General features: G+C 35.9%; 1 protein-coding gene across 1 annotated transcript; it reads right to left on the bottom strand.

Moving 5' to 3' along the window:
- On the bottom strand, positions 1–19,114 carry LOC103462706 (CD151 antigen-like). The gene is made up of 8 exons (XM_008405651.3): positions 18,937–19,114; positions 15,299–15,383; positions 12,647–12,838; positions 5,789–5,863; positions 2,972–3,079; positions 1,506–1,664; positions 1,241–1,327; positions 1–1,153 (listed from the first exon to the last, which is right to left on the bottom strand). The coding sequence occupies exons 2-8, from the start codon at positions 15,380–15,382 to the stop codon at positions 1,094–1,096; spliced, it is 765 nt and encodes a 254-aa protein (XP_008403873.2). The 5' UTR covers position 15,383; positions 18,937–19,114; the 3' UTR covers positions 1–1,093.
- Between the last annotated feature and the right edge of the window lie 101 nt (positions 19,115–19,215).

The following is a 19,215-nucleotide window of genomic DNA, read 5'->3' as shown; positions in this document are numbered from 1 at the left end:
TTAGCATGGATCAGTGTTTATTCAAAGAACATCATACAATCGAAACAGAAATACAGTAGGTTAATTCAGTGCTACGCTTAAGGCACACTTTAAATTATCTCTACCAAACGTGTGGAAATAATTTCCTACAGGTGTGTTAAATACAAAATGCTAGTCAAGCTGTAAAAAAAAAAGTAAGCAAAACATTAAGTTAAGAAATACAATCAATAAGAAAACATCAGTACCATTTGATACAGTTGGCTTAATTTTGCTGTTTATAACTTTGGCATAGTTATATCAAAAGATGCAAAAATCAAAAACAAGCATCGTTATTCTTGCATGCATCATAACATAATTTATTTTAACTTAGCTTTTCAACAGTCCAACAGCACATGAGCTATGAGGGACACCAACTAATCCAGCAGCGCTCTAATAACATGTAATAAAGTTGATTAGAAACATATTTTTATTATAAAGACACTTCAGGGAGTAAAAGCAAAACATAAAATCCTGAAATGATTTGCAATAATGTTAAATATTTAAAAGGCCACTCTAATCAAGACTCTGAAATGCATGACTTTTGCATTACTACTGACACAAAATGTTGTCAGATTTAAAGATTTGGGCTTATTATAGCCCATGATACTGGTATAAAGAAGCTGTTGAGATTCAGGATTAACACTTTCTAAAAGTACCAGTTTTACTCTACTGATCTTTACGCCACTCTCCCACATACCAGCCATCCCATGTGTATTAAGAGTACTTTATGGAAATTGGTGTGGCAGAAAACAACATTGCCTAAGTCTCTAGGAGGCTATTCCTAACTAATTCAAACAATCTGTGTTAAAATTCCCATTGGCTCCTTTCAGAGGCTCTTCCTCCTCATGCTGTGATTTTGAAGACAAGGCTGAGATTGCAATCTGAGTGCACTAATTGCATAAAAAAAGGTTTGTAGTGTTTTTCCACCCTTTGTTTCCTAAAATTAGATTCTCTGATGTGCAATTAGATCCCTTGCATTTTTTTTATTCTCCAGTGTAAAAAATAAAGAAAGAACCTACAAGCTATTTGAGTATAGTACATGGCTAATAAGGCTGCCTCCTTCACCAACACTCTTTTAGTATGGTTCTACTTTCAGACTTCGGTATAGGCAGCATGTAAACACCATTCCAATAATCTGCAGACCAGAGGGAAGGAAGGTAACATAGGTTATTATGTTTACTGAATACCTCCTTAAGTTGAAGAAATATATATACACACTCACCTGTACACAAGCAATCCCAATGCCGACAGCTCCAATAATCTTCAGATGTTCCAGGATGAATTTCTCCAGTTTGCTGATGCAACCGCCCTAAATGAAAAAACAAACAGTGGCTTCAAGTTACATCAGTACATGTGGGAGTATTGTTGAAATCTCACTTCAAACAAATGCTATATATGCAGTACAGTTCTGCCGCACATACTGTCTATGCTGAAATTTCAGGACAGAAAGACAGCCGAATCGCCCTCAGCGAGCAACATGTTCTCACCTCCACCTTGTAGATGTTGGAGGGGTGATCCCTTTGACCGCACAAGTCAAGTTCAGTCTTACAGCAGCTGTCAGGGACCTTCCTGCCCTTTGAATCTGCGCTGCGGATCCACTCACTCTCCACCCAGTCAGTTGAGTTGTTGCTCCCACAGCATTTGAACTGATGGAGAAGAAGGAAGTTATGCATCTTGAATTAGGAAATTTAATCAAACCAAAACATATAAAACTGTCACAGTCAAGGAGAATCGAAAAAAAAGCAACTTTTTTGTCAAAAAGTTAACAAATCCTGCCTTTGTGGAAGAGTGACGAGCGTAAAGCCATTGCATGTAAGAGAAACAGCAAACATGTACAATGTACAAAGACTAGATTAGTTTTATTCATTTTTTTTGATTGTTGCATTTTATTTTGGATATTTAAAATATGTTCTGGTGTTAAGTGCTGTTAACAAAATTAAAACTTTTTTTAAATTTTGCCTTTGAGAAGACAAACTTGATAAATGTCATCAATAGATTACTTGAAAATAGGCTCATTAACTAAGATATTATCTGGGACAATTTATCATCCAGCAAAATATGTCATTGACACAGGATAACTTCAGATTAATGGGTCCGTTAATCTGAAAGAACGGACCCATAACAACTTCTCCATCTAATCTGAGCAAATTTTGCGAAGAACAGACAAATAAATTCTGTCTATAGATCTGAAAACCTTATAGACACATTGGACAAAAGACTTGCAGCTGTAAATACAACTGAAACTAATTGCAAGAAGTATTGGCTAGAGGGAGCAAAGTATAAATGCATGCCACACTTTACAGACTTTTTCACAAATCATAAGCCTATTTTGTCTTGCAAAAGCATTATTTTACAAGGCACTTTAGCTATACTTGGGTGTCAATTTAAAAAAAAACAAAAAAAAAAAACTTTTGGTTTATAGTTTTAATAATCCAGAACATCAGAGGCGAAACATAAAATATCAACATATACAAGGACAAAAGTCCAGTTGTTTGCTTTTCCAGCCAAAAGGATATAAAAAAAAGATTGGAGGTAAAATAATCCAAAAGACCACAAAGGGTTTGAAAAACACACAATGTGATATAAACTAATCAATTCCATCTACATCTGAGATTTTTTCTTTCCTGCTGACAAATGGCATAGCTAGGGGTCGAATGCCTCCACAAAGAGTGGGAAAGTCATTCAGGGTTAGTTGAAGACATAAAGAGAACAATTAGATTTGTTTTGACTCAACCAATCATAAAAATCTCTAGCATGATGGAATGGTAAGTAAGCAAAATTCAGTCCAATCAAAAACTATATGCAAGTTTTGGTGACACACAGACAAGCCTAACCAAAAACTATCACATTCATAGAGCTTTATAGATTTTCAGGTCTTGCCAAAAAAATATGGCAACTTTTATGCTGTAATATTTATAGAAATGCCCATCTGTGCATCCATCCATCTACTTACCTCTTGCTGCAGCTCGTCAACAGCCTTGGTGATGTGCTCGTTTTCATCGCTCTGTCTGTACTTGTTGATCATAGTGGCCTTCAGGTTCTGCTTTAGCTCGTCATTCAGCTGTTAATCCAAACAGACAGCCACATATAAATGCTGTAGCTACCCAGTACAATTACAATAGGCGTCTGAGCACAAAGCATGAACGTAAGTGATGAATTAGCTGCAACCGCCAACTTTACTAAATATAGCACACAAGTAACACTGGGGATGAAACCTATGTTGTATCAATGCATGGCACAGATGGCAGTTCTGCAGTCAGTAAAGCCAGTATAAAGGAAAATAAAGTCTGTATTTCTCTCTATTCTTTAAGCAGTGGCAGAAAAATGCTCACTGGAGGAGCAGGAGGTCTGTGGGGCTCAGTTTCTATGGCAACAAGCCAGCTGGGGAACCACTGGAAATCAAAGCATGAAGGGGATATCAAGGGAATGAATGATGAAAAGATGAATGGAAGACGAAGAGAGAGAGACAATAGACAGAGAGCTGATGACAAAAAAGGAGAGGATGGAAGGGAAGATAGGAAAGTGAAATGAGGGTGTTAAGATTTCCATAATACCTGTTGATAGTTTGGGAAACGGAGTGAAGTGGAAACATCCAGAGACAGTATGGCACAGCAAGCACAGCATTGTTAATGTTACCAAACAGCTGCAGCTCCCCAGATTTTTTTTAAGCTTAAATGTTTTCTATGGAATAGCTATCAAATAAATAAGGAGTTTCCCTCGTTCTGAAACTTTAAGAGGGAAAGAAGAAGACAGGTGTAGTTAATCAAACACAGGCGAGTTCCTCCATAAAAGCAGATGTCGTAAAACTTTGCTTCTCTAATGGTGCGTATCATTTGTAGTTGGAGCTCGGAAACTCCAACTTGGTAGTTGTAAAAATAACAGGAATACCCCTCAACGTTGGATTGCCCACTCAGAAAGTGGGAGTGATTCTGACTATGACCAGTTACAATTTGTAAGTCCAACGTTGTGTTTCAACATGGCCGCTTCTCGCATCAACAGCAGTAAGCTGTGGTGGAAACATGTTTATTTAACAAGAAGACTGTTGAAGACTGGTAGAGCATTGGCTCAGTTGTGATATCAAATCCTGTTCTGAGGGAAATGCAACACAGCATGAGCACTCAGGTTTTTATTAACACAATGCCAAGATAGAAAGACATCAGCAATGGTCCCTAAAGAAATGAATGTAGATACAACTGCACAATGCTATAAAATCTTGCAGTATCTATGTCACTCCTGAATAACTCAATGAAGATATAATTTTCAATAAATCCAGATTTTCCTCATTTCCTTTTCATCTCATCTGCAGTTACAGTGTAATTGTAACTGCCTGACCCATGGAATAGCCAGTAAATATCGCACTGCACTGGCCAACTTAATGCCTGGACTGTATAGTTAAAGGGTTAGTCACAGGTGTACCAGAAAATCAAGTCATCTGAGTAAAAGGCACCCAGCAAATTCACTCTCAAGACCTTTCCAGATGAAGAAATGCCGAAAACAAAAAGAGCCAAATTTGAGTCTCTACAGGCTCTCGTCATATCAGAACTAACCCAGCAAGAAGGTCTGCAGCATCCATGTTCCTATGTTGTCTTTGAATCCCAGTTTATTTATTTTTTCTTCGCCTTAGCCAAAAATTCCATCATACTGCTGTAAAGAAAAGTCAGTCCCAAAAAAAGAAAGAAAAAAACAACTAAAGAAATTCCTCACTTTTTTATTTATTTTTTATTGTAACTCACCTAAAGAAGCCCATTTCCTTAGGCTACCTTCTGCTGGAGTCAGGTATGAAATAAAGGAAACTGGGCCATGTAATGTGAAAACTGGCTGTCAGCTATCTGAGAGAAATTGGCTCCTAAAACCATGAACATTGTTTCAATCCAGAGTAAGGGAAAGACATGAACCAATAATGTTTGTAAGCTGCTGATATGTTTAATAATTGTAGTAGCTATACTGATTGCAGTACACTTCAAGACTCTCCAGTTGCTGAGCTTCAGTCAATTCAACTTTAGCTCTAGAGAAATAGTTATGTCAAGTCAACATTGCCAACACAGAAGAAAACTCATCTAATTTGCTCCTGTTAACAGCAAAGGGAAGATAATACACAGAGACGGCTGTGAGGTTCAGCTTGGATTTTAAAAGAGCTAAAATGAGATAAACCAAATATTTATACATTCAGGTGTGGAAACAAAGCCTAAACCTGTTGCTAATATAGGTGAGAAAAGTTCAAACTCAACAAATGGTCTCATAAAGCGCTGGCAAAGCATTCAGCCTTGATGTGTGTACTACTGGAGGCGTTTTTCATTCCGTTTGGACTCAATGTATCACAAATAATATGGGCAGTCAGGTATTCATATTTTTAATGGGCTGTCCCATGTTTCCTTCCAGCAATCTCATTTATCATGCTGGTTTTGTTGAACTTAGGATTACAGCAGAGCACAAGCCATGTGGGAAAAGAAACAGTTGTCTACGTTCTGTTACAAGGCTTTTGACTGCGTGCTTGGATTAGGAGCCACAAAACACTGCCAGCATGCTCTATTGATTTTATAGTAGCACACTTTGTACTGCTACACACCTTAAACTCATCTGAAGCCAGATGATCACTTTTTGTTTAGTACAATCACATCTACTTACAGCTGCAGTGTAGATTTAATAAGGTTTGATTCAAAATTGTACTGTATTGAGATATTCACCTGAGTATCTCGTGCTTTTTGCACACCAATTTTCAGAATGCAAGTAGCTGATTTTATATTCATTCTATTTGATAAATATGGCTTACCTGCTGATAATAGATGTAGGCCAGGACACCAGCCAGGATCTCCAACAGGAAGATACATAGAAGCAGCAAAAAGTACTGAGTACAGAAAGAACAGAGGAGAAGAAACACACAGTTATTGGACAGTAATGAGATGAAGAGACAACTTACTAATAAATTGCATGTGACAGCTCAGTGGCTGTGTCTAATCCTGCTTCCCTTGATTTATCTCAAATAGTTTTTCTATTACAAAACCGTTGTGTTATCCTTACTTAAGCTGCAGCACTGCTACAAAAGTAGCAAAACTGTAGTAACAAAGAAGTTTGGCGGCATTCCTTTCCTAGAAAGGCGTTTCTAGAAATACTACTCTTAGACATTGGCCAACGGTACGAGATTTTAACAACCAACAAAGCGTCCCAAATCTGCACTAATACCATTTAGTAATACTAGCAGATATACTGATAACAGTTGCAACAGCCTTTATTCTGTATTCCAAACAGAGGATAGGATACCCAATTAGTTATTTCAGGTTGTGCAGATGAAAATGCCTGAACAAACATAGGGAAAATGAAACAGGCACACTTTCTGCCAATAAAATCTGCCAGAAACAACACAAAAGGAAACGGAGAAAAGTTTCCAAAACCTTGCTGGTTCTGTAACGTTAGCAATTAAAACAATTTTGACAGCAACAGAGGATTCAGCCAATCTCTCTGCTCCAATCTTCATCAAGCAGACCACAATGGAGGGATTCAACAAAATAAAATTACTTGAAACCCAAAGAGCAGTTTTATAAAAGGTTATTGCAGTTTTAGTTTTTTAATTGTAACTTTGCAAAATCCTTTGCATAACTGACTCATGACTATTGGAGAATACAAAGTGTTTTTCTAACAGTTCACTGAGCTCTAGCCAGTGCTTGGTGAACTGTGTGTGATTGTGTGAACTGTCAGACTGAAAACTGAACCTATTAAAGGATATACTGTACAGTCTATTGTGTGCAATGTGTGTTTCACCTCCTCGAAACCCACATTGCACACAAGAGAAGCGTGGACTCAAGTGTGTCTCTCTATACCTCCTAAACTCAGCTGCTAAGGAAAGCTATAAGGAACAGCAATGTGGCATTACTCTGCATTTAGGAATGCATACAAAAGTAATATAGTTACTGCACACACATCAGTGTTAATATGAGGTGATCCTAAAGTAAAATGGGCACATATTAACCAATACCTATTTCTAATTTGTTGCTGTTTGTGTATGCGTTTCTAGAGGGAAGGCATTTGCTTGGGAATGTTGCAATGAAAGTGATACAGGGCAAAATTGTGGGGTGTTAAAATGAAACAATGAGGCAAGTTCAGTGGGCACACAAGTAAAAAAATAAATAAAAATAAAAACATGAAAATATGATTGCACATATTACATGTACAACTGTGCTACAAGTAAAGCCTGATGGCAGACAATAAAAACCAAATTATAAAAATAACCCCCTTCCTTTTCAGATGATTTGAATTTTCAGCAGTTTGACTCAACGTAGTAGATAATAGAGCTTCAAACCTTCACTTTATCACAGTTATAATCTCTGCTTATTCAGAGAGGTTTGTTGTTCAGAGTTTATTACCAAAATCTGATTCGTGAACTATAGAAAAAAGAGGGAGCGTGAGGCTTTGTCATTTCTTGCCAAAAGAAAAAGCAGCCCGTCTCTCTTCAGAATAGGAGACAAGAAGCGATAACATCTGACCAAGAGCTTGGCCTGAATTTCCCTTTGTCTGCCTCGATCACAGAGAGAAATTCAGCTTTGTGGTGGACTTAGTCTCCAACTTTGATGGCTCAGCCAGATTAAATCTTTGAACAGCTCTGTGAATGCTGAAGAAGGGAAACGTTTAGAAGCTCAACAAAATACAAACGTTCAATGTAATAATTTTGAAAACGGTTGATTGGGACATTACCAGAAAAACAAGGCCTTTAACACAGGGTTTTTGAGTGTTTCTGTGAAGTTACTCTAACATTTCACCAAGAGTTAGGTTATCGTAATAATGCAACACAGAATATGAAAATAACATATAATCATAACATTTTAAATTCCAAGAATAGCTTTTATTCCTTTAATATTTTATTCATCTATACATTTACTTATATACTTAAAAACATGTATTTTGTGTCTGGTTATTTTAACATTAGTAGATTTCCCATATAGTTTCTGATTTTTAGTAGTAAGATGGATGTTTTTATTGCTATAATTAAAGTGTAAGTACACAACAAAGTAAGGTAATGTGTCTATATTTCCTAATAAAAACTACTCTGTCTTCCACAGACTGCAGTAGATGTGCAGGGTGTGATATTCAACCTGTAGTCGCCTGTAGAGACTGAATGACTGAGTGCAGAGATTTAAAAGGGCCTCTCATGATTTCAGACCCATTTTCTCTCACAGACTGTCACTTTACATCTGAGTCACCATTCTTCTCCCTGTATACATCAGGGCACAGTGCAGCTCATGGCAAAAATCCTGTTTGAAGTTTTGATTCCCACAGCTCTGCATCGTGTAACAGCTGTATGTCTGAAAAAACTGTTTTCTTTGTAGACAGCAAATATATCAATCTTGAATTTGACTATTTAGGCTCAGTTGATAGAATAGAGGCTGTGGTTATCCTGGTTGTTGTTGCACCTTTATCTACCACACTTTTTCCTTCCACTCAATGTTCCACTTTTGTAGCTTACTCTACATGCACAGGGTGTCAATGTCTGTCTGCTGGATATCTGTCAAGTTATACATACATCATAATATGATAACACAACATTTGTGTATTTAAAAAATCCCTTTTCTTGGTCTCTTAATTGGGTTTTTTTGTGTTAATTTCAATTCACTTTTTGATCAAATTTAAATGAATTTAGTTGAAACTTCCTAACTTTTGTGCAACATCAATAAAGTGCTTTGGCTAAAAGTTTGAAGATTACAGAGGCATAAATCAGAGTAAACATGAAATGTGGTTATTTTTGGTACTACATATTTATACCAGGTACAAGTGAGTCAATAATTACATTTTACAAATATAATTATGGATGAGATTTTATTGAGGGGTCTAGCAATAACAATAAACCCCATTTCTTTAAGTCTGAAAGATTAAAAATATGTCAAGATTAAGAAAATATAGTAAATTATTCATCCATTATGATCACTCAGATTTTGTGTTTTTTTGGAATCTGAATTTCATAAATAAAACATTTTGTATGAAGAAACACTAAACTTCAAAATGCTAATGCTTTTAAGATTTAAAGAGAACACCTTATTTCACAAACTTGCCTCTTTTTGGACCTGACTAAAGTCACGCAAACATACAAAACGACCCCTTGATTAACTCTATCTCTGGCCGTCTCCCACCTGACAACTTCATTCCTTCTCTGTGATTCATGACTTTCATCTCCACTCCTCACTATGCATCAAGGAGCACAGGCACAAGCAGAATGTGTTCATAGATTTCAAACCAAGACTCTGCTTCAGCCACTATCCTGTTCAGGTTTCTTCGATCTAGTGTATTTAAACCTATGCATTTATTATAATTCATCATCCCAAGAGCTGATCTGGGCATGACGCATCTAAGGCTAGGCGATTGTTCAAAGACCCTGGCTGACTCAATAAAGGCTTTCATTTGTGGTTCATGACCAGTGAACATATTAGTCTCGAAAGGCTCATCAGGTTTCTGAGCAGCAGCTCTGACCGAAATGAAGTCCAAAGCAGCAATCTCTTTAACCTTTGCTTCTGCACCCAGCCTGCTGCTCGAGATAAAAACATTCAATAAAAAGCAAAGGGAGACAACAAATACATTTAGATAAGGAAAGATGGCAAAGAACAAAGAAGACATGGATGTTGAGAAAAAGATTGTAAAACAGAACAGAATGCATGTTTTGCTTGTTAGATTTGGTAGAGAACTAAGTTACCAATCTGCAAAAGATCGCTAGATGTTTCAAATATCTTTTGATAAGTTAATATGTGTCTTATTGCTATTATGTTAAATTTGTGTCTTTTATTCAAGGGAAATATTTTTTGACAAAACATTAAAAACGTTAAAACAAAAGTATACAACAGAGCAAACAGAAAAGACAAAACAACAAGATGAGATGTACTGACTTTTTTGAAAGCATTTACTTGCCAATAAGGTTTGAGCCAGGTCTAATTTCTATTCAAGAACTATAAAGAAAAAGTACTACTCTCCCACAGTACATGCAAATTGAGCTTAAGCTAATTATTCCTTAAAAAAAGAAAAAAAGGGAAAAACTAGCACAATCAAAGCTGACATCTTCTGTTCTGCAAAAATCTCATTTAGTGTAAACGAGAATAAAAAATAAGAGAAACTGAATGAATTTGCTCTTCCACAGCTGAATCTAGCCACTAAAAATTAAACTCCATTTAAATTCTTAAACTTAAGAAGACACACTGAATACTGCGTGTCGTTATTCTCCCCGTTCTGTTTCTTTCAAATATAAATGCAATCAAGGTGAGTGTTTGGAGAAACTCACCACACCTCCCTCGCCAGGCCTTTGGCAGTTTGCTCTTTAGATTTTTGTTCTCCTGACCTCTATGTAATGTAAACATCATCCATATCCTCCCTAAAAGTTCTTTAGCCGAAGGAAACAGCAGCTGGTCTATTTAGGCCTTAAAGCAGCAAAATACTGCAGTGAAGCTGTGGAGGGAATCGTTTTGAAGACATCAGCTCTTGTGACCTTCAGGTTACACAACAGAGGTGCCAATCAGTGCATGTGTGCTCTCAGCAAGAAACAGGTGAGAACCCCCACATACCCTCACAAAAAACAATTACCTTTCCACTCTCCCCCTCCTTCCTGTCCTTATGTTCAACCTCTATTAACAATCCAGATAGCATCTCTCCTTGCCGACAAGTATATTCGTTCATGCTGATTCATCGCTGTAATCTCAACTCTTCAGAATGCATCAAGGTGAGTGCATTGAAAGAGCATTGAAATCACGCTGGAAAAGAAGAGGTCACATGCGAATACATTTCTGAGTTAAAAATCTAATTGATTAACTTAATGTGGATTTTTTTAGGTTGCTATACATAGATTGAAACTAAGAGCAGAATATCAAGTTTTAAGTACTTTATTCCAATTCCACAGAAACACTGAGAAGCTTGCAAGAACAAATGAGGAAAGAAAATGAAAATGTAACCATAAATTGACTAGTAGCTCACACCCAATGAAAACTGTATGATTTATCATAGTGAATAATTAATTTTGTTTGTTTAAACAAAACAAAATTAAGAGCTAGATCCCTCTTGAAGAGGTAACCCATGAATATCTTACATCTCGCATGAATCACTGCAGCTCCTTGTATGTTTGTGTTCATCAGGCATTGCTAATGCATCTGCAGTCTGTACACAATGCAGCAGCTTGCCTCCTGTCTGAAAGCAAAAGGTGCATCTACATTATCCTTGCACTGATTTCCTATTTCTTACAGAATTCAGTTGGATATTTTACTGTTAACCTGCAAGTGGCTTAACACCACACTGCTTATCGGATCTTCTTCCCTATCAAGAAGAGACCAATGGCTCTTAGATCCACTGGTGAATTACTCTCAGATCCAGACTAAAAACTAGAGGTGACTAAGTCTTTTCTGTTGTGGACCCTGAGCTCTGAAACAGCCTACCTTTAAAAAGCAGAGACACTCCAATACTTGCTCTATTTAAATCTTTTCTACAAAAAAATATTTTTTTTGGCTTACAATTCTAGCTAAGCAGGGTTTTGTGGCAATTGTCAAAAGGTGGAAGCTGCACTGAATTGGTCCAAGGCCCAGAATCTCTGCACCTACATCCTCTAGTACAGAATAGGCAGGAGAGGTTGAGGGGAAAACAAAGACAACTGGATGGACAACATCAAAGGGAAGATAAGTGGGGGGATCTGCGGCTGTTGCCAGAGAGCAGCGGCAAAAGTCCCTGAACTACAATGATCAATGATAAGGATGGGACAAGACAAGACTAGACCTCTTCTCAGAGGTCAGAGAAGTTCCATCACATTGTGGTTAGCAGGTCCTGACAGCACTAAGGTATGTTCAATGATTAGAAAAAGATGGAATTTTTGTGCTTACTTCTGAGTGGTCACAAGTCAGACTGTAAGTCAAATAACGCCAAATATGGTCATGTCTATTAGCAAGAATTTAAAACTGATCACGATTCAAAAGTAAAAAGCTTCCATCACAGTGCAATGGAGAGAGATGAAGTACAAACAACAATGCACACACCTACTCACACCTAAGGGGAATACAGAGAACCTAATTAAACTAACAGTCATGTGTTTTGATTGTGGGAAGGAAACCGTACATGGATGAGCTCTCTATCAAAATGCAAATTCTATGCAGAAGCAGCATAGAACCTTCTTGTTGTAAGGCAATGGTTCTAACCACATTGTCCCCCCATGTCACCCTCTGAACACAGTCACAAGAGTTAAATGTCTGTATGAGAAAAGTGTTTTGAGAGTGTTTTGTAGGTGATTTTATTGGAAGACTCTGTGCTGTGCTGTGTCTATGTTCCAAGTCCAAATGTCTGTTTTGTCTGAAATATATTAGCAGGGATCTCATAACATGCAAGTACTGGAAAAATAGAACTGTGGTTTTAATACTTGCTTAATACTTTTTGGCTTACTGATCGTAAGGGAAAATCTTTTCACATGCCAAGAAAAAAAAAAAAAAGAATCACTCCACGTTATTACAAACTCAGCTTCCACAGTTGTGCTTAGTGGCAGAAAAAAACATATTTGTACTTTCTGATTTTATTTTGTTGACGCTGAACATCAGAAGTGACTACTGTTTCACACATTGTGATATTTTCACAGCACTGAAGTTGCGTGCAGCTTCCATTATCTTTCTACCTTGGTGTGATCTCTTACCACTCCCAGCAGCTTCCTCTGCTCCTTGAAAGTGGCACAGCAGCCCAGCACGCCTGTTACCATGACAATGGCTCCAGCCAGGACCAGTATGTAGGCGGAGGCAGCGTAGGTCTTGGAGGGGAGGAGGCTTATGTAGTTGCTCTTTTCCACCAAGGTCCAAACACCCACTGCCATCACAACTCCTCCTGCCAGCTGGGAGAAAAAGGCACAAGATGGATTCAGGGTTCTTTCAGTGGACAGAGCGTAAAAGCAAAACAACTCACACTCTGGTCCAGAAAGCTGTAAAAACTGTAATAATTGAAGTAAACTTTTTCTCCAGAGAGAAAAAGTTTACTTCTCCAGGGAGAAGTTGTCTAAATGAGAATCTAAAGGACAAAAACAGGGATTAGCACAATATGTGTTAATCTAAAGAATAACTAAAGAGAAGAACTTGAATTTTCTTTTCTTTTCTGAAATAACAGAATGGAACAAATTGATGGATATGTGCAGCAGTCATGTTTCATTAACAGAAAGTGCAAAGCAATCCAGGTTTTCTCATTTACTTGTGCTTCATTCTGCTAGGTACTTAAAATGAAGTAAGTGGTCTGTTTGGTATCATTTAGTTCTCCATTCGTTAATAACTTTTCATTGGATTAAAACACATGCTGAGTTTGAGTCAGTTTAGGATAATTTCATTAGTTTTGTTTTAGTGCCTTTTAAATTTTGAGTTGAATGTAGCAGTAAAACATTCACACTGATATTCAGGTAAAAAAAAATTTATGTGGTTATTTTTATAAAAATTCTGCTTTGTATTTGAAAGAGTGAACAGAGCTGGACAAAAATCTGAAAGGGCAAAAAGGGATTTTCAACTATGGGAAAAACATTTTCTTCCCAGAAACAAAGGATAAAACATTTGCATAGAGAAAATGATTCTCAAAAAAAGACAAACTTTAACTGTGGCCTTGTAAGTATTCACAACTTCTAAAAGCAATGATACGGCTTACATGTTTTTGAGCATGAAACAAGACAAACTAATCAAATCTAAATTAAAATAGGAAGATCCTGACAGCAAATACATATCACAATTCAGAAGAGAGAATAAAGAGTCACATCAATCTAACGTAATTAACACTGATTCATTAATTACATAATAGTTGGGGGGGAAAAAATAATACGCAAGAACTGAAAAAGCTGTATGTAAAGCAAGTACCTGCTTTACATTGTAACAGAAACATGAGTAAGATATGCCTTAATCCGTTAGAATTAAAGAGAATCAGGTTTAAGCTTTAAAATAATAGTAATAATATTGTTTGGTTTTTAACTCCGAGTTAAAAACCAAACAATTGGATTATTAGTTAGAACATATCCACAAATATTTGAAACTCACACATTGGGGACACCCAGTGGCAGTGAGAGGAACGTCTGAATTTCATGTTGGATAAGAGAATTTGTCCATTCACAAAAACATGCTAGAAACTCACAGGTACCCACAATGAGTAATATCACTTACGACTAGTAACTGAAGGAAGAAGTTTATATTTTCTGTTCAGTGTCTGAATGCACACCTGTGCCACACAATGTGCATACTTTATAGCTTCAGACTTGACTTTTCTCATTATTCTGTGGATTTTAGGGTAATATTCACACAAACTCTAAAGCTATAATGTTTAAGACTTTAATTTTAGGTTTAGTTTATAAAAAGGTGTCTAATCTTTTTAAATTTCTGGTTTTCTTCCATTTAAAAGCAAGTTTCTTGTTTGAGTCATGTACTAAAAAATGTTTTTACATTTTTGAAGTAATAAATGTCCAGAATCACATGTATTTTTTTAATCCATATTTCAGGCATAATTACTACATATTTAACAATAACAGATAATTTCCATACATTTCTGGATTATATAAGAACCCTGTAAATACACATGCAAAATGTAGTAATTTCACTAATTCTCAAAAATCTAATGTAACTGTTCTTGAGAAATGTAAAAAGATCTACCTGAATTTTAAGGTCATATGTTTTATGAATACAAATGAAGAAGACATGAGTGTTCAGTTTTGATTTAGTAAAAAAAAATGTTATGACATCTTTGCTCGTGTAACTACACGTAATTTACATCATTATTTTCAATAGAGAGAAGTGATTCATTATCACAGAGTGGAAAGTGTTCATTCAAACTCAGAATGAGCTACAATCAAGCAGACATATTCATTATGCTGATTGCATCTCTATATTTAAACCACATTGTGCACATTTGTTGGAACAAATGTGAATTCTGCTACATCGTCTTCCCCTTTTGGTAAATGTCAAAAGTTGTTTTAATGGCAAAGTTTTAAAAAAAAGAAAATCTGCTAGTTGACATTAAAATATTTTTTTTTTCTAAAATCCAGATCAATCTGGTCAGGCTATCTAAAGTTGGCAGTAAATATTGAAACAAAAACAGCTAAAAATATGTGAGATGTCTAAACTATCAGCAGTGAGATTAAACCAGGCAACTTTAAGTTTTAAACAATAACTATTATGATCATCTAATTTCTTTTCCACTCCAAATCCAGCAATCTGTAGCAGCTCCGCTAAAATTGTTTAAGTCAAATGTATTTTTACCATAAGTGCATATTTGCAGAGACATTACTACAAAATCATCTGTGACAACTCAGCGTACCCAAATGGAAACTTACCCAAAAGAGAAAATTAAAAGTAAACAGGAGGTATTTCAGGCAGACAGTTCCACATGCTTCCTTCTTCTCCTCATGAGCCCCCATACTGGAAAGAAACATTAGACAGACAACCATAATCAAACTGTGATGCCAACTTGTGATTTGTTTTTAATATACAACACAAATACCACTATTAATATACAATAAAAATTCAATTAAAACAAAAAAGCACCCAAACTTATCAAGTCCGTGCCAACATAAGGGCATGATATTTGACAATGATGTTTATAAAAAGACTAAAACAGTTTTTTTTTAGTTTTTTTTATTAACCCATAATTTATTTACACAGTTATTTCCACAGCTGGTACACAATACCAAGTAAAACTAACTTCACAGTCACTGTGAACAACTTCCACTAAAAGAATTGTTACACTGTTAAATTAGACTGTGGAGAAGTCAGAATTACTTTAGAAGTGTGGGCAGAGTCAGTAAGTTGAGTTATTACATCTGAATGCAGATAGCTCCATGACTAAGAGGTGAGTAAGAGCTAAAGGTTGGAGCAGGCTGGAATTAATGAATAATCACCCACTTCTCAGGTGGTGGACATCTACTCTTTTAGTGACAAAAATTAACAAAAAATAAACCCAAAACATTGTTTTCTTCTAATGTTGAACATCTTCACCAACTTTTATGTTCTTAAATTAACAATTTAGTCTCCAAGATACTATTTCAAGAGTTAAAAAGAACTGTTGTAATCTAAATTTCCTAAGAATTGCAGGACTTTATGGATTGCTAATGGCACTTTCTAGACTAGTAATTTGATGTTTAAAAGGGGCAAACATGCTCAGGAAATACTATAAATAACCTCTTTAATCTCTTTTATAACTTCTAATTTCTTCTCCATTTTGTAAAAATAATAATAATTACTCAGATAAGCATGGTGACCTCATGTGCTGCTTGCTGAACCACAGACGTTATGTGTCTTACTAAATTTTAAAACCTATTTTTAATCATTGTTATTGATATTTTCTATTGCTTACTAAATTATTGAGGTTGTTTTCTTGTCCAGCACTACTTTCAGCCATAAAGAGGTTATAGAAATAAATTAATCCCATGTTTTGAAATATAACCAATCTGATTGAATCCATTTTAAAAACACACTAACAATATTCTAATTAGAGAGCCGTCTCATCACAGTTACCCTACAAGCTAAGGTTTGAGGAGTGAGTAATGAATAAAACACTTTGCAATGACTAAAGCTGCCTTTCTGGTAACTGTGCTCTTCACACCTAGTTTTTTTAAACCCCCAGTTTTCTTGGATAACTTCCCAGTCAAGCCCAAACTCGTGGTGCCTCCTTCTCCACTTCATTGTCTCATCCTGACTCTCTCTTCTCCTTTCCCCACCCCCACATTTACAATGCAGTATGTTTCTATGTGGCCACACATATGACAGAGTGACGGAGTGTGGCTGCTCTCCATCTGTTACACTGGGGCCTTTTAGTGTGCTCCTGTTAATTAAATTCAAACAAGACGTAACTGCCAACGCTGTCTTTTTCTTTCCAGTGCACAACACGAAAACTGCTGAATAAAGATATCTGTTTGAATGCCTGTGAGCTTTTCTTTCAAATGAATCTGGATGGTTTGTGGATCTAATTAGGCATTTTCTTCATTACTCAGATAAGCATTAGGCAAGAAATGTCTCTGTTAAAGCCAGTGCTGCCTGTCTCTGACAGAGCTGCAACAGCACCATAATTTCAGCTCTTAGGATTGATTTGAAGATTTACAGTGTCTTAAACAATGCCAGACTAACCATCCATTGTACACTTGCACAACAGAAGCTAAATAAATTAGACAAGACACATGATAAATGTAGTAATCCTTTCAATCCAATTATTTTACCTCCACTGTCACTTTTAGAGAATTAATGCCATAGTAATCTGACACTGGGATTATTTGTTGGTTTTTAGCTTCAACTGTAATTTGCTATAGTTACATATAAAATCTAAATATATGACTTTGTACCATTTGTTTATTTCTTAAAAGAAATAAAAACAAAACTGAATGTATCATTGGGAACATATATAAAAATTAAGTCATTATTTAGAATATCATCACATATAATTTCCAGTTGAGATACTGTCTGATTACTTAGTGAATAATATTAAATCAAAAATTATAAAATATAGTTTATATAAAAAAAGTCATGCCAGGATATTACATCTAACAAAATAATCAGGATTTTAAAGTAGTATTTAAAAGTAGCACTTGTATGTGATTGATTTAGGCTCAAAACCATAAAAAAACAAAATTTTATGTTGTTTTTTTTAGATACATTAGCCTCTTTCTGTCATTGAGGCATACTATGGATAAACTAAAAAGTTTTATGAATTGTGGACTGCATTTTATGCATGATTAGACTTTGCTTTCACCAATATGCACTCAATTTACCGTATACCTTGACGTCACCAGATCATCGCTGAATAAATATTAAAAGAAAAGAAAGGTTTAGATCTAGAGAGAGAAAAATAGCAGTCACAACTTTAAAAGAAAAAAACTTATTTTTTGCATATCATATCCATGCTATAGCTTAATGAAAGCCAGAACTACTTTAAATAAAGTACAATTTCAGCAAAAAAAGAAAAGATAATCAATGTAAAGATGTATTCTGAGTTTTTTTAAATGCATTTTTTATTGTAGCAAAGTTTATCAAGCGATTTTGATGTACAAATTTGAGCTTGCTTGATAACTTTTGGATATTTTTCAAACTAGCAAGAGACATTACTCCAGGTTTTGCAACATCAGGAAAAACGGGTAACTGCAATAAGTTGCTTAAAACTGCCATAATATTTTTTTTCTCACCTCTTTTTGAGTTTTTCTCCTAAAAACATACATGAAGAGTAGTGCACTAAGGGCGAATATGTTAGTAGCATAACTTGCATGCATTGCAACCTAATAATATTCAGCCAATAAAATATTGGTCATTTTTTAACATATGAGTGTCGGTCGGATAAATAAAACGGGGTTGATGTGTGTAAACACGGTTCTTCTACTCAAAGTGATCATTTTCTACCCAGGTCATATGTTGAACATTGATATATCAAGCATGGTGTATTCTTCCAAAATGCAAAATAAACCATAAATGGAAACAGGCATAAATGAAATCACAGACCAAATAGCAGTAAGTTTAAATATGGCTCCAATGAGTCATGCACAAACCTGGAAAACCACTGGAATGGAACACAAAGTACAACTTTCCTGAAGTTTCTGGGCTTATAATCAACATTTTAATTTTTTTGATTAAAGCCAATATATCAAATGACTCCACCAAAATGCTGGTTACATGATTATATTCCAGAAAACAAAAACAGTTTTCTGTACTGTTAAAGCCAAGCTTTGTGCAAGCTAGCGCTAATGCTGAATGGGCTGACATAACTCGCAGGGAAAATGGTTTGTTTTTAATCAACGCAGCCCACTTTTAAGTCTTATAAAAACTAATGAAGACACAGTTTTTGTGTTAAACTGGGGAACGTCTCCTCAACTAAACCCATATTATGTCTATGACTAAACCAAGGTCGACAGCAGTTCCGTCTGTAGTGTTTACTAACTAACCCGCAGTCTGGGCTAATGTTGACCACATACTACTTCCTGTTTTCACTCACCTGCTTTTTCTTCTGTCTTCTATTAGTACAACGAGATGAATATGATTAATATATTACTAAACGTCGCCTATGTTAAGTTTGATAGAAGCTTCGCTGAGAGGAGACTAAAAGGAGGAAGAAAAAAAATCTGTGCTAGGCTCAGAAAAAGAGGCTGGAGCTGCTTTAGGAGACTCCTCCCTATGCCACCTTGTTTCTTGGTTTTCATGTCCTGAGGCGAAGAGCAGATTTCATCAGGCGTGGCAGAAAAGTCTTCCACACGGCAGAGGATTCGGACTAATC

The sequence above is a fragment of the Poecilia reticulata genome, chromosome 3 (genome assembly GCF_904066995.2).
Source record: "Poecilia reticulata chromosome 3, P_reticulata-male-v2, whole genome shotgun sequence".
NCBI classification, from domain to species: Eukaryota; Metazoa; Chordata; class Actinopteri; order Cyprinodontiformes; family Poeciliidae; genus Poecilia; species Poecilia reticulata.
Note: the sequence above shows the minus strand (reverse complement) of the source record. Positions and strands in the feature narration are given on the sequence as shown.